This window comes from Meriones unguiculatus, chromosome 18, assembly GCF_030254825.1.
Source record: "Meriones unguiculatus strain TT.TT164.6M chromosome 18, Bangor_MerUng_6.1, whole genome shotgun sequence".
NCBI lineage: Eukaryota > Metazoa > Chordata > Mammalia > Rodentia > Muridae > Meriones > Meriones unguiculatus.
In genome coordinates, this window is record NC_083365.1 from 48,770,854 (window position 1) to 48,797,870 (window position 27,017).

General features: G+C 53.5%; 2 protein-coding genes across 9 annotated transcripts in view; both read left to right on the top strand.

Annotated features, from left to right (window-relative positions):
• The window catches only part of Creb3l1 (cAMP responsive element binding protein 3 like 1), a 39,904-nt gene extending 37,850 nt beyond the window's left edge, over positions 1–2,054 (top strand). Inside the window, exons 11-12 of one of the 2 annotated variants that reach the window (XM_021639294.2) lie at positions 899–1,166; positions 1,370–2,054. In XM_021639294.2, the coding sequence (XP_021494969.1) occupies positions 899–1,166; positions 1,370–1,628 (527 nt within the window). In that variant the 3' untranslated portion in view covers positions 1,629–2,054. Of the gene's footprint in view, positions 1–898; positions 1,167–1,332 lie in introns of both variants that reach the window. The other variant, XM_021639295.2, reaches the window with a different exon arrangement.
• Positions 2,055–7,789: 5,735 nt separating this feature from the next.
• Positions 7,790–27,017, top strand: part of Dgkz (diacylglycerol kinase zeta) — a 42,006-nt gene continuing 22,778 nt past the window's right edge. For 2 of the 7 annotated variants that reach the window (XM_060371651.1, XM_021639319.2), the window contains exon 1: positions 7,790–8,016. In XM_060371651.1, coding sequence (XP_060227634.1) covers positions 7,805–8,016 — 212 coding nt within the window. In that variant the 5' untranslated portion in view covers positions 7,790–7,804. Of the gene's footprint in view, positions 8,017–17,266; positions 17,458–19,117; positions 19,529–27,017 lie in introns of those variants that run through there. The other 5 variants (XM_060371652.1, XM_021639320.1, XM_021639321.2 and 2 more) reach the window with 3 other exon arrangements.

Consider the following 27,017-nt stretch of genomic DNA (forward strand, 5'->3'; position numbering starts at 1 on the left):
GAAGAGGAGGGGTGGTGCTGAGGAAGAGGAGCCAGGGAGGGGGAGGGAGGGCATGAAGGAGAGAGCAGCCCAGGGCAGGGCAGAGTCACGCAGGAGGAAGGAGGTGGCTCATGAGCAGACTGGTTTCCGGACTGCAGTTCCACACAATGCCAGGGCCGCCTTTTCCATAGATTCCCATAGATTAGACCCTGCAGGGGAAGCCGTGGGGCAGGCGCAGACTCCAGAGTCAGGAAGGAGACCCTTGATGATGAACTCTGGGAAGCGGGGGCCCAAAACACATCATTTCCACGGCTTTGGTGAGCTTCAATTTGTTGTAAGCCGAGGGCCTTGCTTGTCTGGCACAGGTGTTCAAGAAACCTCCAGTTTCCTGCCCTTGCTAGTTCTCCGAAGGGTGAACTAGCCTAGAAGAGAAAAAAAAAATTTTTTTTTCCCCTTAAGTGTCCCAGGAAGTAAGAGGCACGGGAGAATTAGAACCCAGCTCTCAGCAGGTCCTCATGGTGTAGGCCTGTGATTCCAGCTCCTTAGGTCGAAACAGAAGGGTATAAGTTTATGGCTTACCCAGGCTACAAAATGAATTAATGGCCAGATTGAGCAACTCGGTGAGAGCTGGGGCGGGGGGGTTTGGGGGAGAACAAAGTGGCTCTATATTCTGGTTATAGTGTATTGGCCTAATATGCAAGAAGCTCTGGGTTCAGTCTTTAGTTCCATAAGGGGGGGGGAAGAAATCCCAGTGTTCACCAAGCAAACCAGTACTGTCTTGTTCACAAGTTCCGTATGAATTAATGGCCTGCGGGAGCTCAGGCCCTGTGCTCGTCAGGCCTAGCGCGCGGATAAGGTTATTGGGGCAGAAGGGGACAACCGAGGAGCAGCCGTGGCTAGTCCTGTTTTTATTTCCCAGTGCCCTCCCGAAGCCTACTGTTCTACGATGACGGAGCAGGCTCGTGGGAGGATGGCCCAGGTGCGCTGCTGCCCTCGGAGCCCCCGGAAGGCTGGGAGCTCAAGCCTGGGGATCCAGCGGAGCCGAGACCCCAGGACCACCTCCGACATGACTATGCAGACAGCACCCACGAGACTAAAAAGTACTTGAGTGACACCTGGCCAGAGGAGACCGATGACAATGGCACCAGCCCCAGCTTCTCCCATCCCGAGGAGTGGTTTCATGACAGGTGAGCAGAGGCCCAGCCCTTTCCTTTCCAGGGTTTCCGACTAGACCACCCTCGGCCACATCTCTCCGGGGGGAGGGTCCCTGGTCTAGACCAGTTCACAGCTGCTGACAGCTGAGCACTGGGTCCCCGAGGGCACACTCACCCCTGGATCCTCTTCTCTCCCCAGGGATGTGGGCCCCAACACCACCATCAAACTCTCCTAGGCCACTCCAAGACCCAGGACACAGGACGGACACCCTGGCACCCGGAAGAGGCGTTCTCTTGTTCACTGACCCAGATCCAGCTCACACCCCTGCCCCGGGGCCCTCTGCCCCAGAAGAAAGGGTCTTCACCCTCCCCAGCACTCCCAGTCCCCGTTGCGGCTGGGTTCCCTCCACGTCCCCAGACATTTGGACTGCTCCCCTGGGCCAACCACTCTGTCCTCACTTCTTCCTCCCACAGCCATCCGTCCTCCTCCGATAACCACTCACTGGACCATCCCATGACCAATGCGACCACTGTCCCTGGCCCCTCATACACAAGCACACAAGCACACATGCACACATGCACACACATACACACACACCCCCACCTCCTACTGTACAGAGACCAAGAACTGAAATTGTTTGTAAATAATGAACCTTATTTTTTATTATTGCCAACCCCCTAAGATATTGTATTTTACAAATCTTCCTCCCGTCACTTCTCCCTTATTTTGTATTTTATGAAGTTAGTGCAGGCTTTGCTACCCCTTGGCCTGGGACAGAGGGACACCCCACCCTCACCTGGCCTCCCTGTGCCGCTGCCCAAGCTGCTGGGCCTTTTTAATTGCCAAACTGCTTTCTCCCCCAGCTCAGCTCACGCTTTAAGAAAGCAAAATTAAAAAAAAAAAAAAAGATTCAGCATCAATCCTGACTCTGTGTCTTCTCTGAGGGGTCTAGGCGTGAGAGGGGGAAGTTTATTTTATATTTTTGTGGGGGGTAAAAAGGGGTGCCTGGTGAGAAGACTTTTGTCTTGCCAGTCACCAAATTTGGACTGGATAACTCAAATACAAAGCCCAGGAGCACATTAAAAAAAATTTTTTTGAAGCAGTGATATACTACTGTAGTCTATGCCAAGATGGGAGACAGAGGGGCTAGAGAGATGACTCAGTGGTTAAGAACACTGTCTATTCTTCCAAAGGACCCGGGTTCAAGTCCCAGCACCCACATGGGAGCTTACAACTGTCTGTAATGCCAATTCCAAGGGATCTGACACCTTCATGCCGATACACATAAAATAAGATGGGCGACAGAGACAGGAGAACCTCCTGGAAGCTCAGCTCACAGGCCAGCAGCCCAAAACAGAGACAAAGAGAGATCCTACCTCAAAAGATGTGAGGCACAAGTCATTGTGGTGCAGCACTGTGGAGGCAGAGGCAGTCAGACCTCTGAGTTCCAGGCCAACCAAAGCCACACAGTGAGACTCTGTCTTGAAAGGAAAAGAAAAACCAGAAGGCTGAAAGGTGTCCTATGATTTCTGCAAGCAGAATGTGAGGGCACACACACCAGGACATGCACAAGAAGACATAGAGGAGGAAGCGGAGGAAGAGGGCAGCCTAAAACCGAAAAATCTAGGGCTACAGAGAAGCTAGGGAAGAGAGGGAAGAGCTGAACATCATGGGGAGACCACGGTGAGGAGGAAGCAGAGTGAAAAAGAGAGAGAGACTGGGATAGAATGAGGAAAAGGTAGAGGAGATGGGAAATGAATGTCTAGAAACAGGTGGTGGTGGCGACGGTGGTGGCGGCAGCCTCAGTGGTGGAGGTGCAAGCCTTTAATAGCAACACTTGGGAGGCGGAGGCAGAGGCAGCTGGATCTCTGAGTTCAAGGCCAGAATGAGCTACAGAGTGAGCTCCAGGACAGTTACAGAGTGAGCTCCAGGACAGTTAGAGGTCATAGAGAAACTCTATCTGGAAAACCAAAGAGAGGGAGAGAGAGATAGAGAGGGAGAGAGAGAAGGAGAGAGAGGAGAGAGAGAGCAGTTTTAAGGCAGAGTGGCCAGAGTGTCAAATGCCGTGGAGATGAGAAGGCAGAGTGAGAAGGTCACAGTGCCCTTGGAAGAAGCTCTGCTGAAAACAGATATGGCAGAAGCTAGATGGAAGTGAGAATGGGAGGGATGGAAGTGAAGGCTGGGGAAGATGGGGGGGTGGACAAGGTTGGGAGCAGTTCAGCTTGTTTGTCACATAATAGGATATTGACTGTAGAAGACAGACAAAAGAAAGAAAACTGGTGGGCGGGAGCCAGAGAACCAGGGGAAGGGTTCACTTGGACCAAAAAGGCCGGGGAGAGAAGGGGCTGGTATTCTATGAATATAAAATGAGGGGTGAAGGAAATTGAGGGAATCCCCAATAAGTGTGAGGCTTGGGCCAGGGCAACAGGGAGTGTTGAAGAGAAGGACATTTTCAGACAGTCCCACAGAATAAGAGGAGTCCCTTCCCTTATAATCTTCGCTCTGTGCTGATGCAGGAACTCAGAGAAGGCATTTCCTGAGAGTGAAGGGCTTGTAATATAGCATTCTCCTATTTGCCACTAGCACTGAGGGCTGTGCATATCCCAGTAGGAGCGGAAATAATCCAAAGAGATCCAATCTGTTCTCTGCAGGGCTGAACCCCAGGGCCATGCACCTGTGCTCAGCTGCTGACCCCTAGAGAAGGGTTCTGGTTTTCTGTTTCTTTGTTTTGAGATGATCTTACTATGTAGCCCTGGCTGACCTAGAACTTATCACCAGGCCAGGTCACTGATAGCTGCCTGTCTCTGCCTCCTGAATGCTGGGATTAGAGCGTACGCCACCTCCCTTGACCAAGAAGGGTATTCTACAGATGAATAAAAATCTCTTTAGGGCTGAAGAGATGGCTCAGCAGTTGAGAAGAGTGTGTACTGCTCTTGCAGAGGGCCCAAGTTTAGTTCCCACCTCTCCTGATTTCCACAGGCTCAGGGGCGCGAGCGTGCGAACCCCCCACCCCACCCCAAACACACACACGGGGGGCGGGGCTGGGCAGTGTTCAAAGAGATAGAGTCACCTGACTGCCCTTCAGCTGAACACCAAAGCTGCGATCTGAACACAGGCCTACTGGCTTTACCCCAGTTTCTATTCCTTCTTCTTCCTCTTTCGATGACCATATGAGAGACTTGACTCTCAGGGTTTCCTGAAGCTTGCTAGTAGTCACCTGGGGTCAGCTGCTTATGCAGGGTCATCCTAGCCTGCGTTAGGATGTAGCGTTAATCCCCTCCCACAAGTCACCTATAGACAGTGCTTCTGTGGGGCCCTGTGTCCCTGCCCCTAAGGGGATGTATCTCCAGCAATGGAGCAACAGTTTCACATTCTGTTGTCAGTCCTGGCAGCTTGCTTTGCCACAGCCCATGTGACAGCTTTTACAATGCCAGTCATCCTGCTCCCACAGCCACAACAAACCCTTTGTTACGGCTCAAAACCAAAGCTCTGAAAACGGTGAATCGCTGAGGGTGAAGCTCTGAGCAGAGATGAGCCAGGCAAGGCTCTAGATCCAGGAGGGCTGGACCTGACCAGAAGGAACACCTGTCTGTCGTAGGCAGCAAGCACCCTGTGTGTCTTTCTGGGATGGAGGCGATAGTCCAGGAAACGGGGCTCCAAATAAGGCGGAGCTGCTTGGTCATCAGAGTGGCTATGTACATGATCTTCTTAATCTACTTAATGTCTCCAAGCCCCAGCGAGCTCCTTTGTAAAGTGGTACCCACCCTCCTGTTTGAGAAGTCGGTGAAAGCTTGCCAGGAAAATGCTTAGCACTGATCCATTATGCAACAGACATCAGTAACTGTTCTCTGAGTACAGGGGTAATGGGTGGGTGGGGACCTGATGAGGGAGAGGCAACCGAAAAGGCTGCAGAAGGTGGTGAGGCTGGTGGGGGAGAGGGCTTCATTTTCCTCTTCTTGGAAAGGAAGCCACGCCATAGTTTAGAGATAATGCAGCCGGCAGCTGGCCCCTAAGTAGGGAGATGCGAGGCTGGTGGAATGAAGCCCAGTTTAAAAAGCCCTAAGTGCGGGAGAGCTCTGCAGGAGAGAGAGCTCAACAAAAAACCCAACCTGGGAATCCAGCAGCCAGGCAGCTGGTGAGTGAATGTCAGACCCACCCAGGACTACCATAATTCATGGTGTAGGAGGCTACTCTGGGCCCAGTTGTTTGGAAATCAAAGCCCTGAAAGGGCAAACTCAAGGACAGCTGGGGTTCAGGGTATGGGCTCCCCATCCCCAGAAGCAGAACCTCTTTAGAACTTGGCTTTGGAGGGAAAGCTCCTATGTGGCCGAGGAAGTTTCTTCCAATTCTTTTCTCCAAAAGAGGCGTGCTGAGGCTCTGAGATGTGGAAAGCAAAATGACAGCAGACCTTTGGAAAGTTACAGAGGAGAGAGAGGAGGGCTGCCACAGCAGTGCACAGGAGGGAAAAGGACATGGGTGCGGGTACCAGAAGGCCTGGATTTAAATCCGAGTGCCCTGCCACTCACCATGAGCTATTTTGAGCAACTAAATCACTGAATGCCATTTCTGAGTCCTCTGCAGCATGGAGGAAGTGATAATATCCACCACTCAGAGATGTGGTTAGGGACAAATGAGATGGACGCCAATGTTAGAGTGTGCAGGGTATGACGGAAGAGACGCCCAAGAAATCTGCTTGGGCCAGCAGGAATGCCTGGCAGCGCCGGCTCTGGAAACGGACTTTGAAGGCCGGCTGTGCAGGCAAAGGGTAACAAAGGCAAAGGCAGAGAGCAGGAGGACTCCAGGCAGAGGGGAGAACCCGGAAGCAGTCCCTTCTCTACCTATGTGAGTCTGGCCCTCCCACTTTCCCACATTCACAGGCATCGGGGAAAGAAAGACAGAGACTACACTGGACACAACTGCCAGAGGACAGGGAAGGCTAGGAGGAAGCCTTTATGGATAGAAAGTTCTTTTGATTGTTTGTTTTGTTGTTGTTGTTTTGGTTTTTTTTTTTTTTTTTCAAGACAGGCTTTCTCTGTGTAGCCCTGGCTGTCCTGGAACTCACTCTGTAGACCAGGCTAGCCTCAAACTCAGAGATCCAGCTGCCTCTGCCTCCCACGTGCTGGGATTAAAGGCACACCAACACCAGGCTGGAAAAGAAAGCTTTGGAAGGAGCCTCCAAATTTAAAATCTGTGATCAGGAGGAAAGTTCAGACGGAGGAGACAACCCGCATGATGCTGTGAAGAAGTGATGCCAATTCCGGAATAAGACACATATGAGGAAGTGGATGGATGGGCTGGATAGTGGGATATGGACCTTGAATACCAGGCTACAGTATAGGCAAAGGAAAGCCACTAAATATTGCACAGCGGTGTGTGTGTGTGTGTGTGTGTGTGTGTGTGTGTGTGTGGTCATGGTCGACTTCACAAAGATAAAGACTGGGCCACAGAAAGACAAATATCTAATATCTGAGGTTCTAATATCTGGTACCCAGGTTCCAAATGAAATGTTCAGTTGGTGAACACCCCCAAGCCCAAGAAGAGATGACGGTACAAAGAGAGGCGCGGATCTAAAAAGACAGGGAAACCCAAGAATGACCCTGTGGAAGCCTCTAGTTCTTCCGTTTGACCCTGGCTCCTCCCTCTCTTAACAGCTTCTTCTGCCCTAGAAGATACTGATGTAGCATTCAGCGTACCCGGAATCCAGCAACCTGGAGGACTCCCAGGGTTGGGAGCTATGGCTTTACACACAACTCAGTTTAGTCCGGCTTGAGGCCTGGTCCTGAGGGCTCTCTAGGCCTGGAGAGATGGTGTTCCCACAATCCCGAGAAGTCCCTGGGGATTGATGTAAACTGTTAGGTTTCCTGAGCTCCTTCCCCAAATCCAGTTTGATCACTAGGTTCCCGCAGTGCCGACAGGGTTAAAGCTGCCTCGTGTCACCGCCCTGTCCCCCCCACCCCTACCCCCACCCCCACCCCGCCCCCTACCTGCCTACCGCGGCAGCGAATGCCTAAGCCGGAAAACGCGGGACAGAAAGGGGCGGGGGGGGGGGGGGGTTAGCATCACTGCGGCTGAGTGACAGGTGGAGCGATGATTGGCAGGTGCCGCGCAGCGGGAACCAGCGTCGGGGCAGAAGCGCAAAGGTGGGCTGACGCGGGGTCCTGCACCCTGGCCTAGAGCCCCCAGCGAGGTTGGTGGCCGCGGCTCGCTGCTCCAGGCTCTCTCTCTCTCCGGGGGCCCCGGGCGGGTCAGGCAGGGCGAGGCGGGGCCCTCCCCTGGTACCCCAAGGCTTGGCCAGCTTTTCCAAGGGGGACCCAGCGCCGGCGGCGGCAGCTACAAGGCTTGGGCTTGACCGGTCCTCGGGCTCTGGCCGTCCGGGGTTCGCCCCGGCAGCGCCCCACGCAGCGTGCGGACCCTTCCAAGGACATAGTCTCCCCAGGGCTCCGGAGCATCCCCGCCGGCCTCTCCCAGGCGCTGCCGCCCCTCACTTCCCGGGCCCCTGTCGTCTGGGCATCGCGACGGACGTGCGGGACACAGCGCCTCTTTGCCCCACTCCCCGCCCGGCGCCGCCGCCCCCGACCCCCCCCCCTTCGGCTCGGACGCGCTCGAGACTCTGAACTTTGGTGGGACCCCCCGCCTGGCCTCGCGGACCGACTCGTAGTTTCGCAGAAGGATGGCCGAGGGGCCGAGGGGAGAAGGACCGCGCGGGGACAGGGCCGCCAGCGGCCGACCGGCGGAGGAGGAGGTGGTGAGGAGGCGCTGCCGGCGCGGCGAGGAGGCCGAGGTCTTCCAGCCCTGGCCCGAGGGCCCCCGGAGTGTGGCTGCTGGAGCCCTGGTGGAAGAGGGATTCCGCCAGATGCATCTCCGAAAGCAGGTGTCCTACAGGTAAGGAGGGACGGAGGGAGCCCGTTCACGACCACCTGCCGCTCTCCCGGCCCTGCTGCAGGGGCTGGGGATTGAGAAGGGGTGCGGGATAGCTCCCCTTCTCGAACTGTGAATACTCCAGTTCACTTAGCGTCTACCTATTGAGTGCCAACTGTGTGCCCTGTTCTAGGAGAATGCCCACCAAGATGTGGTCCCTACCAATCTCTGTGTGATTGGGAGAGCAATGAGAATTCCTCTGGCCTTTCTTCCAGGAGAAGCAGGGGCCCCCTGCACATTCAGCCTCTCTCCTCTGTGCCTTTCTTTGGGCACAGAGGTGCCTTCTGCCACAACAGCTGGAAACCTGCTGCCCAGAAACGAGGAAGGGCGTTCCCACCAAGCCCTGAGTATCACAGCAGGCCCACGCTAGCATCCAGAGCAGCACACCCCCGGCTCCTTTGTTCACCCAACATCTCAATTAATCCATCAACTGCCCACGTAAGACCCCACTTCCCTGCCACCCTGGCTCAAAGGCTCTCCTGGCAGAAACAGCTGAAGCGGGCCCCAGGGGCCACGGTAATGACCTGGAGTGAGAGAGGGTACTGTTTCTCACAAAGATGGTGCCTAGGTGGGAAAGAGGAAGGAGGTGGACAGTCCTTACTTCCCTGTCACATCACAGATGGCAGCCTCGATAGGACCTGCCTCCCCCATCCAGCCCTTGGCACAGAGTGACATTCTTTGGAGGGTCCAGCAGGGACATCCCAGTGTGCATCAGTATCCCTGAAAGCCACTAACCTGATGGGAGGGAACAAGTCTCCTGTCTACGAGCAACCACCTGGGGCTTGGGGGTGTCTGATGCTGCCCCAGTTCTCCTCAGACCTTCTGGGAAGAAGGATCATAAAATTGGCCCAGCCCTGAGAGCTGAAAGGGTCTTAATGGCTACGAAGCCATTAGGCCTCCATCAGCTGACGGAGGATAGAGAGGGAACTTACCCACCATCCTGAAGTGAGATGCTTAGAGGAAATGGGAATAGGTTAGGCTCCCCAAGGGCCCTACCTGCACTCTGGGAATCATGAGTGTGCAAGGCTCCAGTACCAAGGGCTTCCAGAGCCCTGCTAAGAAAAAAAGCATGCTCTGCCCAGGATCTCTAGCTAAGACAGAGGAGCTCCTGAAAGTGACCCTGAGGGAAGAGCGGAACATGCAGAATCCGGGAAGGAATATTATTGATTTGAGAGACAGGGGACCAGGTCAAAGACATTTATGCGGTTTGTTTCTTTGCTGGCTGGGCTCATGATAAAAGCACCCCACCAAGATTTTCCCTAGATGCAAGCCAGGGCAACAGAGCAGCTGCTGCTGGAAAGGAGGCCAGGGTTGGGAGAGGCTTGGAGAACAGGACACAGAGCGTGGTTAGAGGACTGACATAGAAGATACCATGTGTGTGTGAACACGCATAGGCGTTGGAGCGGCAGCTGGAAGGGCGTGGAACTCGCCCATGTAGAGGTTCCTCTACATGCCACATGCCAGGGAGGCCCTGGCCATCAAGGATGCATAGTAACCAAGCTGGGTCTCCTCTTCTAAGAGCAGGGCAGATTATACAGGATATCTCTTCACCTGCTGAGGCCAGCCAAGGGTCTGGTCCTTTCACCAAATGTGGGAAAGGCATAAGGCAAGGAGAGCCCCTGGGTAGAGGCCTGGAAGAGAGGAAACAGCCCTAGGCCCTTTGAGCCTTCTGTGGAGAAGGCAGAGGCAGCAGTGAAACAACCACGTGGGCAATCTTGAGAGGCCTATTGACCTATGTTGCTGCTCCTCAATTCCAGGCTGTCCCAGGGCTCAGGCCCACTGTGGCACTTTTCACATCCTCTGCCTGCCACAGTTCCATAAAGCTCTGGCTCACAGCTAAGCCTCCAGTCCTGCTGTGAGGCGTTGCTAAGAAAAGAAGTTGAAAGCCCTTTGCTGAGAGAAAGGGCTTTCAGGCAAAAGTGCGGGGGCATAGAAATATGAGGGTGGGGAGGGGGGGGTGCAAGCGGAAACAGGACAGAGGCCTGGCTGCTTCTGACGCAAGTGAGGACCACAGGGGCTTTCAGCATGAGTGTAGAAGCTTCTAGGGAGGGGGGGGGGGCGCGCTGCTGAGAAGTAGCTCTGGTCTCCTCCCAGAGCCATCACAGGCTGAGAAACAGAACCACTTAGTTTTTGAGTGGGGTAGGGCCTTGCTTGGGTTAAAAGGGACCTGGTTTCCAATAAATCCCCATCAAGAGCCCTCACGTCTGCGTTTGGATTGGGGAGAAGGTATCCCAAGGGCCAGAAGGAGTCCCAACCAGTTAGGGTTGGGTTCAAGGGACTTTTGGAGTGATGATGCCAGCCAGGAAGACAGAAGGGTATGAGAGGTGCTGGGTTTGTTGCCTGTGGGCCCCCTCCAGTGTTATGCCAGTAGTTGCCAAACCTCGTCACCTGAGTACGTCTTTTAAAATGAGTTTTTAAAAAAGATTTTAAAGTGTGTGTGTGTGTGTGTGTGTGTGTGTGTGTGTAGGATCCTAAAGAGGCCAGAGGAGATCAGATGCTCTGAAATTGGAGTTACAGGTGGTTATGAGCTGCCATATGTGTTCTGGGAACCGAACCTGGGTCCCGTACAAGACCAGGACATGGTCTTAACTGCCGAGCCCTCTCTTCAGCCTCCTAAAATGTATTCTTACAGCTGAAGCTGCAGCTCAGCGACAGAGTGCTTGCCTAGCATGGGTGGGGTCCTAGTTTTCTGGTAAGACACCAAGAAGAAAAAAAAAATAAAAATAAAATGGTTTCTTAAACCCTACCCTTGGGCATCCTGCTGTAGGCTGACCAGAGTTAGAGTCCAAATCAGCAAAACTATCCTGTAATTCTGGTAGTTCAGTCAGTTTGCAAAGCCACTTGTTTCACCTGTGGAGAAGCGAAAGACTGGATAAAAGAGGGTAAAACAGAGATGGTTTGCTGGGTGCGGATGACAGACATGAGTTGTTCCTAAACAGATTCTGCCTTGGCCCCGGAGTTCTGGCCCTGCCTGACATGGACTTACGTGGCTCAGGCTTTTTCCTGGACAGAAGGAGGATCCTGCACAAGGCCAGGCAGTAGATAGTTTAGGCTTTGCAAGTCATTTGCTCCCTTCCCGTCATGGCTACTCAGCCCTGCTAGTGGTACAAAGGCGGCCATAGACCGTGTGCTCCCTCTAAGCTTTACTTATGAACCCTGAACTTTACACTTCATATCGTCTCACTGTCACAAAATATTGTTCTTTTGCTACTTCCTGTTTGGAGAAAATTAAAAACCATTCTTAGCCCACAGGACCCTGCACAACCAGCCAGTGAGCCGGATGAAGCTCAGGAGCCATGACCTGGTAGCCCTGACCCAGTAAACGGGACAGCATAAATGTACGGGAAGCACGCTGAAGCGTGCATCAACCCGGGCTGGCGCGCACAGTGTGGCTCCCGCGCTCCACCGCATGCGCGTGCGCGTGGGCTTGAAGTCTGGCTGTCTCAGCTGGACACCAGCTCTGACCTTTCTGGGCCCGTGAGGTGTTCACCTCTAACCCTGTTTCCTTGTATGGAAAACGGGAACGTTAGTACCCGCTCGGCAGTGTGACCTGAAGAATAACGCAGACCAGGGGCACACAGGTCCTAACTGGAGGGGGCGTAGTGAGCCGCCAGCTAGATCTGCCCCTAGAGTGGACCGACTTAGGGAGGTCCAGGGAGGATGGCGGAAGCTGCCTCTGAGCAAGGTATGGAGGACAGCAAAGCCAACGAACGGAGACTACGAACAGGAACTGAGCATGTCCCAGGCCCCACTGCCCCCCGTATCTCTCCACCCTCCCAGGATGGCTAGTGGCGCCAGTTGTCAGGGAGGGTGCCCCCCGTGGCGGGCACACAGCCGGCGGGGACACAGCTCCTCGAGGGAGGGGCACCTGATCCTACTCTCCCTGCTGCTATTTACCAGAAGCTAAAAATAGCCCTGGAGTGACAGGGAGATGGGGCCGATTTGTAATTTAAATAGCAACAGGATAAAGCAAGAAGCTTGAGAGAGATCACATTCTGTCCCGAATTAAAAATGCAAAAACCGGGGGCAGAGAGCTGAGCTGGAGCAGGGGGAGGGAGGGACCGCTGCCAGAGGGAGCCGGAAGCCGGGGGTCCGTCCATTTTCCTTCCTTGGCAAGAGCTGAGCCTCTAGTCGCAGGTTCACGCAGAAAAGGGAATAAAAGGCCAGAACCCGCGGAGTCCAGAAACGAGAATAGACTCATTCTAGGACATCCTAGAAGCAGCTGGCCGCCCAGACGAGGGTTTCAGCAGACTTCATTTTGGCATAAGGAGTTTGGGATTTGTCCCCAGCAGCTCAAATGCGGGATGGCATAAGCCTTTTGGGTATGTCCAAGGTTGTTAGAATGTGACTGGTTTTTGGGGAGGCCCCCAGGGGTGCTTCTGAAAGTGAGGGCGTCAGAAAGTGTCTCGGTTCTGTCTCAGCCAGTACATTTTCACAACAGGGCCATTCAGAAGAGTCCCTAAGGGCCAGGGCCCAAAGACAAGGGCCAGTGCAGGCTGGGAAACCTTTAGTGGAGAGGAATGGGAAAGAGACTAGGACTCCATTTCAGGCTCCTGAGCTCCACAGATGATTAGGGAAGGCGGTGTGTGCAGAGCAGGGTTGGGGGTCCCTAAAATCCACTGACACATTTATTATGCTTCAGAGAAGTCAAGCAATTTCCTAAAACTCACACAGCAGAAACTTATCTGATCTGTTTTGTTCCAAAGCCCTTCCCCCAACCTTGTGGGCTTCCACGGGCCTAGCCTTTCATTCTGGAGGATCTTTTCTTTGGGCTCCATACTAACTGCTGGTAGCTGGGAGGGGTAATGGGACAGGGCCTGAGGGACTGAAAGGTTTCTCTGAAATCTGGGAGGATTATCGGGTACCAGCCCTTCCTGCCCTAGAGGTTTTGTATAATGAAAACTGGGGGCAAAAGGGAGTCTCTAGAGCAGGTCCCGCTGAACCTTAGAGAGAGCCATCCAAGCTCTCCTCTTCCTTCAGTGTGGGGATTCACATGAAGCCAAAGAGTAGCTTCCAAATGATGGTAGTCTGAAGATCTGCCTTTGACTGCTAAGCTGTATTCCCTGCCCCAGTGGAGAAAAGTCCTGCCTTTTCTGTGTCCGGACCCCTCTCTGTTTATAGCTTTCGTGAAGCCACCTAGGAGGGGTTTCATTTCCCACCTGTCCCCTGCAGCACCTACCTCCTAACACAGGTACACCTGTCCTCTCGGTGAGGCTAGAACCTCCCGAGGGTGTGGCAGGTGTTTGGATCACAGGCTTCACAGATGGCGAGGGACTTAGACTCCTAGCCCTCTAGGTCTCTAGCTGTGGTGATGTGTCGTAGACCCAGCTGCTCTGGAAGCAGAGGCAGGAGGCTCAGTGAATGTGGGTGTTTGGGACAGCGCTGTTCTACGTGGATCAGTTGTATGAAGTAGGTTTGGTGTTGCTAAGGTGGCCTCTAGGGCGTGGGGGGCCACCAGGTGGCATAAGGAAAGGTGAACCCACCCAAAGCAGAAATGGAAATGTGACAGATCACAGCTCTTGTGTCAATCAGAAGACTCCCAGGTCCCAGGACAGAGCGATGGCTCCATCAATAAAATGACTGTCATAGGCAAGCATGAAGAACAGAGCGTGCTGTGAGCCCTCACAGCACTGGGGAGGAGGAGAAAGGGAGAGACCTTAGTTGAATAGCAGGCAACTAAGCTAAGGCCCCAGCCCCAAGAAGCCTGCTTCCCTCTCTCTACTCACTAAACGCTCAGCCCATTTGAGCATCTCTAGGAAACCACTGAGCTCATACTTTGGTACCCAGCACCAAGGCCACAATGAACGACCCAGGGTTCAACCCTCTCGTAGATAAATATGTACAAATCTGATGATACAGGACCATTGGGAACGAAGTGTCCAGTTCTGGATGGGTTGCAGACAGGAGTAGTGTTGATGCTTGTCAGGTGCTTATAAAATACTTGTCCTATGCATGAGTGAAAACCTGAAGATTGGGGAAGGAGATTCCAATGAAACTGCCAAATCTAGAGATCTTGGGTATCATCTGCTTCAAGCTGAGCATGATAGCTCACCCTTTATCCTAGTGCTTGGGAAGCTAATGCTTCAAGCTAATGCTTGAAGGAGGGTTGCTTGAAGTTCTGGGCCAGCCTGGAATACGGAGGAAGTTTGAGGTTACATCGGGCTGAAAAGTGAGACCCCGCCACTCAGTACAGGGTACTGAAGGTACAACTATGTGTGGTAGAACACTGGCATGTAAGAAGACCTAGGTTCAATCCCAGTAACTGCAAAAATACAGACATAAACACCACAAAATAAAACCAAAATAGAACTCATAGAGTCCAGCTTAAGGTTAATAAACAGTGCAGAGTCCCACAGCAAGGACGGAGTATGAGCTAAAGGACTCTTTCCCAGTTCCATTGTTTGGTTTGGGATCTGAAGGATGAAGACTCCAGTTGACCAAATGGAAAGGACCAGCATGCCAGCAAGAGAGTGCATCCAGAAGCACAGACAGAATGATAAATTCAGGGGTCAGGTTCACAACTGAGAACATGAGAAACTAGGGATGATTTGTTGATTGAGCATCTACTACAAAAGCATACACTTTTTGAGGTAATCTGAAAGAATGCCTCCACAGGGAAAGCCTGGACAAAGAGACAAGAAGTTGCGAGAAGTTGGGACACAGGGAACCTGAAGGTCAGACCAAGGAGGCAGGCTTGGCAGGTTTTGAGGGCAGAGGATGTCCAGGTCGTGGGTTGAGTATTTGGTGGCCTGGTACATTTCTCTTCCCCAGCTCCCACTTGCTCATCCAGGCCACAGAAAGTAGAACACTTCATCCTCAAGGGCTTCAACAAAGCCCAGAATAATTTTCTTACCCAGATTCCTCTTCCTGTGTGTACCTGGGTGGATTCTGAGGGGTCCCCAGCTCCCCAATGCTGGCACATGTCCCAGGAACTGCCAAGGGCATCCTTCCCAGTCCTGTACACCTGTCCCTCCCAGTCTCGTCCTCCCGCTGCACCAACCTGGATAGCAGAGCTGGCACAGACAACCTTGTACAGTATGAGCCCAAAGTGGCCGTGCCGGCCCGGGAAGCCTGCCCTGGCTTCCCCTCCAGAAGCACCATTTCCTGCTCTCTGCCTGTCCAGATGGAAAACAAGCCCAGCCCCATTTCCTCTGTTTAACTGCAGAGCTACTTGGAGAATGCCTGGGAGAGGAAGGCTGGGCCTTGCCACAGCCTCCTTTTAGATGGACCTTGGCCTGGTGGGTAAAGTCTCTGATAGGTCACACTGCACAGAGCCCATCTTGAAGGACTCAGAGGTCATGTTCAAGGGACAGCAATTGGAAAAAACGGGGGCGAGCATGACTATGCCCTCAAATCTTAGAAGGGCAACAAGGTATCTTTTTTTTTTTTTTTGCAACAAGGTATCTTAATCCTGGGGTTAGGTGTGTGTGTGCGTGTTTAAACATTTTTCAGGGGTTTAGATTCTTAACCTCAAAAGAAGATCTTAGACAAGTAAGATTAACAGCTCTGTGCCTCTGTTTCCCCACATGAAAGGAGAAAAACAGGACTGGCAAGATGGCTTAGAGAGTAAAGGTACTTGCTGTGTAAGCTTAATGACATGAGTTTTATTTTCAGGACCCACATGCTAGGAGAACCAATTCTCACAAGTAACCCTCTGACTTCCACATGTGTAACATAAGTAAACATACACACACACATACATACCCCAATACACAGGACTAAACATAATTGTGTGTGTATGTGCTGTTTTGTTTTTAAGGCCAGATCTCACTATGTAGCTCTGGCTGGCCTGAAACTTGCTATGGCTGACCTTGAAGAGATCCACCTGCCTCGGCCTCCCAAGTGACCGAACGAAAGGCATGTACCATCATGCCCTGGCTTCAATTTTTCAAAAATTTAAAAAGAGGGAAACAACAAGCTATACCTCATAGGGTCACCGAAGGATTCAATGAGGTAGTTATATATTCGGGATGGTTTCTAGCACAGAAGAAGTGCTTATTAGGCTGAGTGTTGATTATTCAAGGTAATGCTTCAGGTAAGTTATTGAGAGCTACTGCGTTCTAATCACGAGGACAAAAGGGTGAGGCCCAGCACTGCACGGAGTTTTGATGGCAGTGTCTGTAGATTCTGGAGTGCTCATGCTTTGTGGTGAACTGAACTGACACTGTTTCTGTCCTCAAGAAATTCACAGTCTCGCTCGCTGGAGTAACAAACACACACACAACTAAGGAGCTAATTATAAAGCATCATGATTAAAAAGTGCTTGAGAGAGGTTCAGTTTTCTCCTCCCTAAACAGCCTGAAGACGGAGAAGTAAGCATGGCCCTTACTATTGTTTGCTAAACTTTCCTGGCAGCCTTGACCTCCAGGGTGGTCTGGCCTCAGGGGATTTTCCCAGACCCTTCCAGCACCCTCCTGCCTCCCAGTTCTTAAGCTACACTGCCTCTCTCTTGCTTGAAACCTATGCCTTACTGTTCCCTCCATCTACAACGCTGTTCTCTAGATGGTCATAATTCGTTTGGGTCTGTTCGCAAATGTCACCTTCTTGCCCAATTTCCCTGATTGCCACTCTCTTCCCCCTTCATTTTGGCTTCCTCTCTCTCTCTCTCTCTCTCTCTCTCTCTCTCTCTCTGTCAGCACATCTTATTGCTGGACATGCACAGATTGTCTGTTTTTGACTGGCTTCTACTGGGCTGTAGGTTCTGTGAAGGTAGAACTTGCTTGCTTGGGAGAAAATGAACATGAGCTGGTCTCTTCCAGCTCTATCCATTGCCCTTTTCAAAACACCACCACCACGCGTGCCTACGAGATACTGAGAGAGAGAGAGCTAGATACAGATAGGCTTCATACCCTGGAGCCAGTGTGCCTGTAGGAATATCATGAAGGGAGAGACATAAACAGGACCAAGAGGTGAAATTCAGAGAAGTTATTCGGAAAGGAAAGGCATCCTGGAACTGGGGTGCAAATTCCAGCCCAGGCAGGTCTAGTGGCTGCCTGGCAGCTTTCGACTCTTGGGGTTGTCTCTTGACTGCGCGAGGCTGGGCTTGTCCCCACCTGCCCCCTGCACTCCCATGCAGCTCTGTGCCCTTGCCAGCAGTGTTCTGCCCCAGTCAGCGGAAGGCGCCGACAAGCCCTGTGGTCCTAGGCTTGAGCCTCCAGCCGGCCTCTAGCGGCCCCCCCACAAACCCCGGTCAGGAAGTGCGGAAAGAGGAAGAGAGTCGCTGGGCAGGATGAGCGCACTGGGGGCTGGCCACAAAGCAGGGGGAGGCTGCGATGTGGCTGCAGCTCTGGGCCCCGCGAAGGTGCTGGGGACGAAAGAAGCCGAGCTGCCCGGGGCACTGAGGCAGATGTGGCGCTCTCGCTCCTGGGACGTGCCACAGATCCCAGCTGAGGTTCCCCAGACACAGTAGGTACAAGGGTGGCCTGGGGTGGGCAAAGAGACCTCTATTCCTCTATGAACTTTCTGTCTGGTGTGGAAGAATGGAAGAAATGGGTTCACCCATCCATTTTCCATTAGTTCCATGGAGGCATAAGCTAGAGGGGTTTGGGAGTAGCTCTGATGTTTCCAGGCTTGGGGTAATTTGGGAGAAGGCTTTTCTCCAGGATACGAGCTGAGAGAGAACATCCGGGGTTGTTGGGAGGGGAGCCCTCCCAGGACCGTGGTACACTGATGTGATGTGGTGCTGGAGTTTTCTGAACCCAGGTCAAAGCCTGTGGGAACTCAGTGGGATCTTCAGCTGCCCCTCCCCCAGCTTTTCCCGTCGAGCTTGATGATAAGCACCCGAAGACTTCCTCAAAGAAAACATGTGTACCCCAGGAAGCCAAGGTCAGGCCCTCTTCCTATCCAGCCTGCTTTCCATTGCTGGCTGGAGCCCTGGAGCCCAGCTTCTCTGAGGTCTATTAGAACCTCAGCATATGAAAGGGGTGCTTGCTGGGCCTCTGGTTGCTGGCTGTTGCTCAGAATCACAAGCTAGTTCCTGGGTCACAACCCCCTAGCTTTGGCTATTGGTGGCAGGCTCAGCCTGGAAAACAGGCTGCCAGAGCCCCAGAGGAGAGGGTGAAAATGAAGGCCACACAGGATGTGGCTTTCGAGAACGGAGGCATCAGGGTGGCACGCTCTACAGAAGAGATGGCCTCCCTGTCATAGTCCTAAGCGTCAAGAGACCACCTGAGCTGTGGGTCCCCAGACATATGTGACGATGACTTCCGGTTCCAACTGGTCTCCCTTCTAGAGGAGAGCATGTGTCAAACATGAGTATTTCTGAGTGTGTCTGTGAAAGATGAGGTCCTGTTACCCTTGTCCTCGGGGATATCTGTGTGTAGGAGATGGTTTGTTCTATATGGGTGTATATGTGAACGAATGTGGAGGTTGCAACTGTTGTCCCTATGTCTTCTTGAATGTGTAGGAAGTGCATCGCTCATCCTTATGGTATAAGAGCTCAAGAGGACATTGGGCATTGCGCTGGGAAAAATTCCTGGCGTTAGGAGTGGGTGAAGCCATTGCGAAGAGCTGCAGAAGGATGGCATTGTCCGAGAACATCGAAGTTCTTTGTGAGTGTGTGAAGGTCACTGAATGACTTTGGTGTGAGTGTGAGTTTCAGTAAGGATTGAGAGAATTACACGGTGAGGGGCGTGTCTGCTGTGCGCAGGGAGAGCGCTGTGTGATTTTTGTGTGTGGGTGTGCTTATGGATAGCCAAGGGGGTAAGGGGTGGAGAGCACATGAGTGGCTGAGTGGGTGCGAGAGAGCAACACATAACTTGTGGATGCTGGGAGAGAGGTGGTGACGGCCGCCCTCGCGTGTGCATACTTTGATCATGTAGGTTGTTTGGTGGAGGAGGACATGGCGGGGCGGGCCAGGGGAGTCCGGAGAGAATCCTACAACTGCGAATAGCTGGAGTGGCTCAGGCCAGGAAGTCAGCCCCATCCAGGCAGGCTGGCCTCGGAGCTGGGGGCGGTACCCTCGTAAGTCCCGCCCCCAGGCCGCCCCGACGGGCTTGCGAGCCTGAGGCCGGCAGAGGGCGCCGTGGGGGCGAGTGCGGCTGTGCGGCCGAGGGGGCGTGCTCGGCGGCGGGCGGGCAGGCAGAGGCCCGGCCAGCTATGCGGGGTCCTGCGGCCGCGGCTGTCGGCACTTCCTGGAGCGGAGGCCGCTTCCCCGGCACCTGGGAGTGGGGCGCGGGGACGCGCAGCACGGGGCGGGCGGAGCGCGCGCTCGCCATGAGCTCGGCGGGCGGCGCGGAGCGGGCGTGCTGAGCCCCGGCCGCCGGCCCGGCATGGGCGTCTCCCGCGGGCCCGCAGCCGGCCGGGGCTAGGGCCGGATGGAGCCGCGGGACCCCAGCCCCGAGGTCCGGAGCAGCGACTCGGAGTCGGCCTCCGCCTCGTCCAGCGGCTCCGAGCGCGACGCGGGTCCTGAGCCGGACAAGGCGCCGCGGCGCCTGACCAAGCGGCGCTTCCCGGGGCTGCGGCTCTTTGGGCACAGGTGAGCAGGGCGACGGCGGGACAGGGCTGCGGGCATCAGAGCGCTCGGCGCAGGCGGTCCGGGTGGTGCGCGCGCTGGCACGGGCTTGTTGTGCGCTTCGTCCTTAGTGCAGCGACCGGGTCAGGGAGCTCTAACCCTCCCGCCGGGAGACAGTCACCCCAACTCCTTGGCACCAGCAGTCAAGGACCCTGCGACCGGCCACCACTCTTTTTGACAGTCTCCCTCAGCCTCCTGTTACCATCTTGGTGGGGGCGGTCACACCGCCCTTCGTGCTTCTCTGGAGCCTATTTGTCAACTACCTACCAAAGCTTGGCATCTGCTGATTGTGGTCACCGTGATTTGCCATAGCACATGGCTGTTCCCAGGTCACTGATTAAATTACTCAGTGTTTTAAACTTCCTGCGACTGTGGGTGCCTAGCGTTTTGCTCTTAAAGAGCATGAAGATAACCCCTTCTTTCTCCCTCTGCTAGAATCATCACCTCTTCCCCCCCTCGACGGACCTTCTTTCGGCCCTTGCTTTGGAAAGGGACGAAGTGCCCTATAGTTCAGAGCTGGCTGTTCAAGCTTCATCTTGCCCCCTCCACAGGCACTCCGTATTTCACCATATTGTATCTGTGACTGTGGTGAGAAACTGGAGGGAGGGTATGGAAAGACTGAGTGTAGGCACGTGTGCTCATCTGCCTGCCGGAAGAGCTGTGGTGTAAGGTGCCACCTAGGGTCATCCTACCTAGCTCTCTGGTCGGGTCGGTTTCCCATCCGACCTCTGAATTTCTTGGGTGTCTCAAGAGCTTGCAGCCAGTCATCTAAGAACCCTAGAGCTCTGATTGGACTCTGACCTCGGACTCTACCCCAGGGCCTCCCTCTTACTTTTTGTGGCTGTAAAGGCTTGGTTATATTTGGCCCCTTCTGAGCTTTGCCTGTGCCCTTTCCAGGGTAGACTTACGTACTAATAACCTGTGTGGTTTTCCTCTGTTGTGTGGGTGGTGTGCCTGTGGTGCTGATCTATGCCCTCTGCCCTAGCCAGGGCCCTGCTCTTTGCACCTTCATTGTGTTGCTGAGCATACACCACACACAGAGATCTGGCTCCTTGCGCTGGCAGATGGAGCTTTGTGGGCCTATGTGAAGCCACACAGGCTTCAATATCACATAAGACAGGGCATGCAGGAAAGCTCCCGATACTTCTGTTTTGTCACCCACAACCCTGCAAGATAGAGCAGTTTACACCCAGCTCTGCAGGATGTAGCCTCCAGTGTTCACAGGCTCCTGAGGGGGGAGGGAGGGGCGCCCCTGAAGGCTTCCTGTTGCTGCCCATAGGGTAGCAAGTGTTGAGCCTTTCTGACCTGTGGCTAGGCCAGTCTTGAAGAGCGGGTTTGTGGATGCAGGGATGAGCCTTGGACATATTCAACAAGAAGAGCAAGCAGAAGTGATCGGTACTTTTATATAATTCTCTAAAGTAAGAAGGATAGGTTCTATTTTCTCACTTTCGTAAATGAAATAGGCACAGTGTCGGGGAGAGGAACCATTTGCTCAGAGTCACACAACACCTGAGAGGTAGAGACATCATTTGAACTCAGGTTGGTCTGACTCCAAAGTTCACCCTTACTTTCTTTATACCAGGATCCCAAATACAACATCACAGAGGCCCACGGGAGCTTTGAGAAGGCCAGATTCTTAGATCGTACCGTCAGCATGCCTGGCTTTTCAACTCTAGAAGTGAGCCTGGGCCCTTCTCTAGCGCTTCCTAGCTAATTCTGCTTTACAGCAGTTGGAGGGGCACAGGATCACACCACCCTGGGATGGGAGGTGATCTCACAGGACGCTTAGTGAGAAGAAATCAAAGACTGCCTCTAGCAGCATGGATGGCGGTTCGAGGTGCTTTAGACAGTGAAGACCCTGGGAGACCGTGGTGGGGACAGGCTCCTCTGGAAGATTTGGGCAGTCAGGGTTTGTGCCCATCGGCTCCTTTCGCTCCATGTGAAGGCCGGGTGACAGGAGGCGTAGACATTTGAATTCGGCCCCTGCTCTAGGTCCTGTCCTTTTAACTAATGCTGTTCATGTGGTCCTGCCACCCATGCTGGCCACTGGTAACTCTTCAGTGCCCCCACTGAAACCATCCTCCATCTTTTCCCCAGGTCCCATGCTCATTTATCCCAGCTCTTGCTTCTCCATCAGTGTGCACTTTACCACATTGCTTCTTCCACCCCACTCACACCTTAAACCTTGGGGCCAGAAGACAGGGTCACGCATGACAGCCAGCTGAGTACTGACTGCGGGAGCTGTCTTGAACTCTGTATTTGGACCTTGGCTCACTTGCACAGTACATGAATTTAGCAGTGTCTTCGGTGGGCTTGGCAGGAGGCGCTACATGTGTGCCACTCGTGGTCAGGTTACGAAGAACAGTGTCCCTGGTGTCTTCCTTCAGACCTACCTTTGCACCATACAACTGACATCACTGGGTGGGGGCCTGGGGAGCAGTTTGCCATCTCCCTCTTTTTAGTCCAGTGAGACACAGAGCTGAGCTGTGACTTCCTCAGCTTCTAACTCTAACCCACCCTACTTCTTCATGGTGGGATCTATCAGCCTTTCTTAGAGGAAGATGGGGGAGAAGGGATCTGCTATAACCCCAGGTCATCCAGTTCTCCCCAACCCTGGGTGGAGCAGGCTTTCTCTGAACCTAGCTTTAATCAGTCTCCAATGGGAGAACAGTTGTTCAGAACCAGCTCAGGGTCCATGGAGAGGGGACAGACTCACCCTCTGGCCTTTGGCCAGCATCTTGGTCCTGGCAAATCTTGTGGATTAGCTAGTTTTGCACCCCAGGGGCGTCAGAAATTACCTGGCACCACACACATCTCAACAGAAGGTGCTTTGGCTATCCAAGCCCCTGCGAGTCAGAGCGTCTGTTCTGCCATATCTGCCCTTCATTAGTCTCAAAGTCATAAGCTCCCAGAGGGCAGGAGACACACCTGTGGAGCAAGTTTGACACAATGGGTCCCATTTAGAGGCCATGCCACATGGGGCTTCTGAGCATATTCCTGAAGACAAGGCTGGCAGAGGTGCCTGATGAGCAGCATGAGCAGAAACAGCCCCTGTTTGGGGTAGTTTTGCAGTGAATGGGGAGGGACACGTTGAAGGCTGTCTCTCTCTCAGAGGTGAAAACCCCTGCCTGTGGCGCCAGGATGTCTGGGGGCAAAAGGAATCTCTCTGAGTGAATCAATTGTCTTGCCTAGGCTAATGCTGGGAACAGCCCAGGTGGCTGTAGAAGCCCTTGGGTTTCTGCCAGTTTGGGGAAGAAGGGACCTCAGTGCCTGAGCTGGGTACATCTTGCTGTTCGCGCCCTCCACAGCCATGTGCCCAGGTATGGAGCTGGCTCTGGTTGGCCAATGAAGGAAGAATTCTAGTCCCTGTCACATGGACCAGTTTCTGGCTTGCAGGGTAGAGGAGGGAATGTCAGTTCCTGTCATTTTGTCACAGTGGCAAAGCTCAAACCCCAGCATGTGGGTTTGCACTGACCAGGATTTGCACTTAATGCAAGACAGTATGAGAAAGGGTGTCCTTTTAGTCAAGGACAGGGGAAGGACTCCTGCCTCCTGAGCAGAGAAAGCTTAGGCTTTGGGATACCTGGGGCTGAGAATGAGAGCAACAAGCCTGTTTACATCTCCCTGAAAGCCCTTCCAGAATTTTCCATGTTCCCCCAGCAGGGGAGAGGAGACTGATGGTCTGGTCGGCTATCTTTGAAGCTCGGGCTGAGTTGGTCCCTAAAAGAGGGGGTCTCTTCGTCTGCCACAGAAGGCAGGAGGGCTTCAATAGCCTTGAACTTCCCAGGAACCTGCCCTGCAGTATCACTGTGACAGCAGCAGGGGGCCGAGGCTACCGCAGGGAAGGACTGCAGGACAGGAAACTTTCCTTCTGCTCGGACCTGCTGTGGGCGGAGCCACACACCTTTTCTTAGTGAGTTAGCTGAAGACTCTAGCTGCCAGAGTGAAGCCAGTAATAAGGGGTGTGTGTTTCCATATCACTTGGCTCCACCCTTCCCTGTCCCAGTGAGGTAGCCTTGATTCAGCCATGGTCTCACAGCCGGCCAGGGCCATGTTCATTTGTGCCACATCACAGCACCCCAAAGCCTTACCTGCACTCTGAGATCCTCACCCGGCTCTCCCAAACTATCTCCCACTTCCTTCCTACCCTCTGTTAGCTCAGGGAGGGGACACTGTGTACAGGAAGGTGAACACGTGCCTTTAGGCCAGCAGTTCTCAACCTGTGGGTTGAAACCCCATTGGGGCAAACACACCCTTTCACAGGGGTCACCTAAGACCATTGAAAAACATAGATGTTTACATTACGGTTTGTGACAGTAGCAAAATTATGAAGTAGCAGTGAAAATCATTTTATCATTGGGGGTCACCACAACATGAGAGGTCACAGCACTGGGAGGGTGAGAGCCGTTCCTCTAGGTTCATGGCTCCCCTCTTTCTGGAGCTGTTCCTGGTGCTGTTGTCGTCTGCCACTACCTATTTCCTGTGAGGGCCCTAGATGCCCTGAGAGTGTAAGCATCTCATCGGGCCGTAGTGTGGTCCCCCACCCACCCCGCTCCTAGCCCAGAGCCTGGCTGGCACTTATATCCAGAGGCAAAGGCTGGTCCAGAGCATAGATCCTCACCCTTGCCCCTGCCTCAGCGAAGGGTGTGCTGAGAGAGCAGGGCCCAGTGAGAGCAAGAGCTGTGGTCTACAGGAGGGGAGGGTGGATGAGAGAATTGAAAAACACACTCGGCCCGGTGTGGTGGCGCACACCGTAATCTCAGTACTCGTGGGCAGAGGCAGGCTGGTCGCTGTGGGTTTGAGGCCAGCCTGGTCTACAAAGCAAGTCCAGGATAGCTAAGGCTACACAGAGAAACCTTGTTTTGAAAAAAAGAAAAGAATACTCACCCTTGTCTCTCTCCACGCCCCTGTGTCCAGGAGAATGGTACCCAGATCATTCTCTTTCTGGCCGTCAACAGGTACTACAAGCTCATAAGCCAGCCAATTTCATAGACTCATGACAGCAGTGACCTCGGTAGCTTTACTTCCATTTTACAGGCAAAAAAAAAAAAGACCAAGGTTCAGTAAGGTGAAGTTCACTGTAGAACTCAGCCCCCAGATCTTTCCACAGCACCTGGTCATCAACACTTCCCGTGGTATTGTGCCACTCTAACCTGCAGAGCCTCAGGAGCCCGTGGATACTGTCTGGGTTTAGTGAGAGTTCGTACTTCACAAGGAAGCTGCTAGAAGCACAGGAGATGCTCTGCCTCTAGAAAGTGACCCCCAGCGTCCTTCAGCAGGAGCAGGCTGGCTGCAGAGATGCGGGGTGGGCAGCCTGAGGCTGGAAGGCAGCCATCATGGTGCTCAACAGCTGGGTCTGGAGAAGAGGGGTCCGTGTGTGACCTTTTATTAGGTGTCAGGGAAGAATACTCAAAAGGTGGGTTCGGAGGATTCTGTGACAGCCTGGGGTCAGTGTCCTGAGGAAGAAAGTAGGCCCCGCTTGTACCCAGCATCCTCTCCCTCTACTTGCAGAGACCTGCTCCCCCTCCCTTCTGGCGGAGTGCCAATACAGCGCTCCCACAGAGAGGCCTCTCCCCTGCCAGGGCTGAGCACCATCATAGCACATGCCAAAATAGCTGTCTGGGAGCCTGGGCCTGCACCACCCACGCCCCAGCATCTTGCGGGTTAACAGCTTGCCTGTCTCTCCGCCTCCCTTCCCTAGCTTGCTGACATTTTACAGAGAGAGCCGGGGGTGGCTGTGAAAGGGGGCAAGTTGGTTCCTGCTCCTTAGCCCACGCAGACAACCCACTGATACAGCCTGCTGCTGCCCACCCACCTCTGGAAGGCATCCCGTAGGAGAGTCGTGCCGTTTGACCCGGGAGAACAAACTGAGATCTGCTCGCTGTGCCCCAGTGTGGCTCCACGCTGCTGAAACCAGACAGGGGAGACCCAAGACGACACTGGCCAGCTATCCGCCCTCTCACAGCTTTTTTTAGTTTTTTGGGGGTGGGAAAGATGAGGATTGAGACATCTATAGCCCAGACCTGCCTTGAATTCATGGCAATCCTCCTGCCCTGGCCCGATGAGTGTTAAGATTATAGTGAGCTACCCCACCCAGTCCCTCTGGGACTGAGACTCTTGTCCGCTGGTGCTAGGGTCTGTATACAGATCCTCCTGCTTGCACACTGGGCACTTTACCAACTGAGTAAACCCCAGACCCAGACGCTTTTTACTTTGTTTCGAGTGGTACGCCTTACTTGGGTAGAGAGGTATATGTGTGTAATCTTAGCACTTTGCAGGCTGGGGCAGGAGGATACTGAGTTTGAGGTCAGCCCAGAATACATGAATCCTAGACCAGGTTGGACTGTATAGCCAGACCAATTCTCAGGAAAAATAATGATAATATTGGGGTGGGATGTTGGTTTGTTTTGTTTTGATGATCTGGTTTAGTTTGGTTTGGTTTTTGAGGTAGAATCTTAAACTAGAAATGACCCTCCCCCTTAGCCTCCCAAGTGTCCAGATTACAGGCATGACCAGAACCTTTTCAGTTTTCCACAGCAATTGGCTCGTATGCCCAGCTCCCTGAGAGATCCTCTCTACCAGTGCTCTGGCCCGGGCCCGTGTGTCTTGGCTTAGATAGATGTTGCTGTATTGTCTTGCCAAGCAGTAACCCTAATTTTTAGGCCTCTGGAGGTATTTCCTTTCTTGAAACTCATTAAACAGAGGAAATGTTTGCCATGAACACTTTCTCTTTCTAGCCTACAGCAATCCCTGGAGCCCCTGGAGCCCCAGTTATCAGGTGAGGAGGCTGAGGCATCTTAGCCTGAGACTGTCGAGCGGGTCAGAGGCAGAACTCTAAACCTTTCCAAGTTCTGGTAGCCTGGTAGCTGTCTTTGTGCTGGCAGCATTCTGGCTTTAGCAGTAGGAAAAGCCCTGGGTGGCATGCACGGATGCCTGGGGACCAGGTGGGAATCTGGGGGCCGAGAGCTGATTCTGAGTCTTTGATGTACGAGTGGAGGCTTCTTTCTGGGCTGGGAGCCATTGCCCACTCCATGTTCTCTATGGCTTTCTTTACAGAACCTGTTAGAGCGAGCTGGAACCACAAAGTCACAAGGGGAAGGTGGTCAGAGGGTTAGGGGGCTATGGTAGATATTTTCGTACAGGGCCGGAAGGTTCAGAGGATGTGAGAGGTTAAATTCTGCATGGAAGGAGGGAGTCCACCTCCCAGCGGTGGGGAATTGGAACTGGCTGCAGATGAGAAGGTAGGAGCTGAGGTGGCTGAGGTTGGGGGCCTCAGGTGTAACAAAAGGAGCCCCATTTGAGAGCATATTCCTGTAAGGGGTCAGTCTCAGGGCTGCTTGTAAAACACAGGCTTGTCTACCCAGTGCTAGCAGGAGGGTCTCAGGAGCTGGCCAGCCAGCCCGATGCCATCTGCTCTCAGCCTGACCAAGGCTGACGAGGGACCATTCGCTAG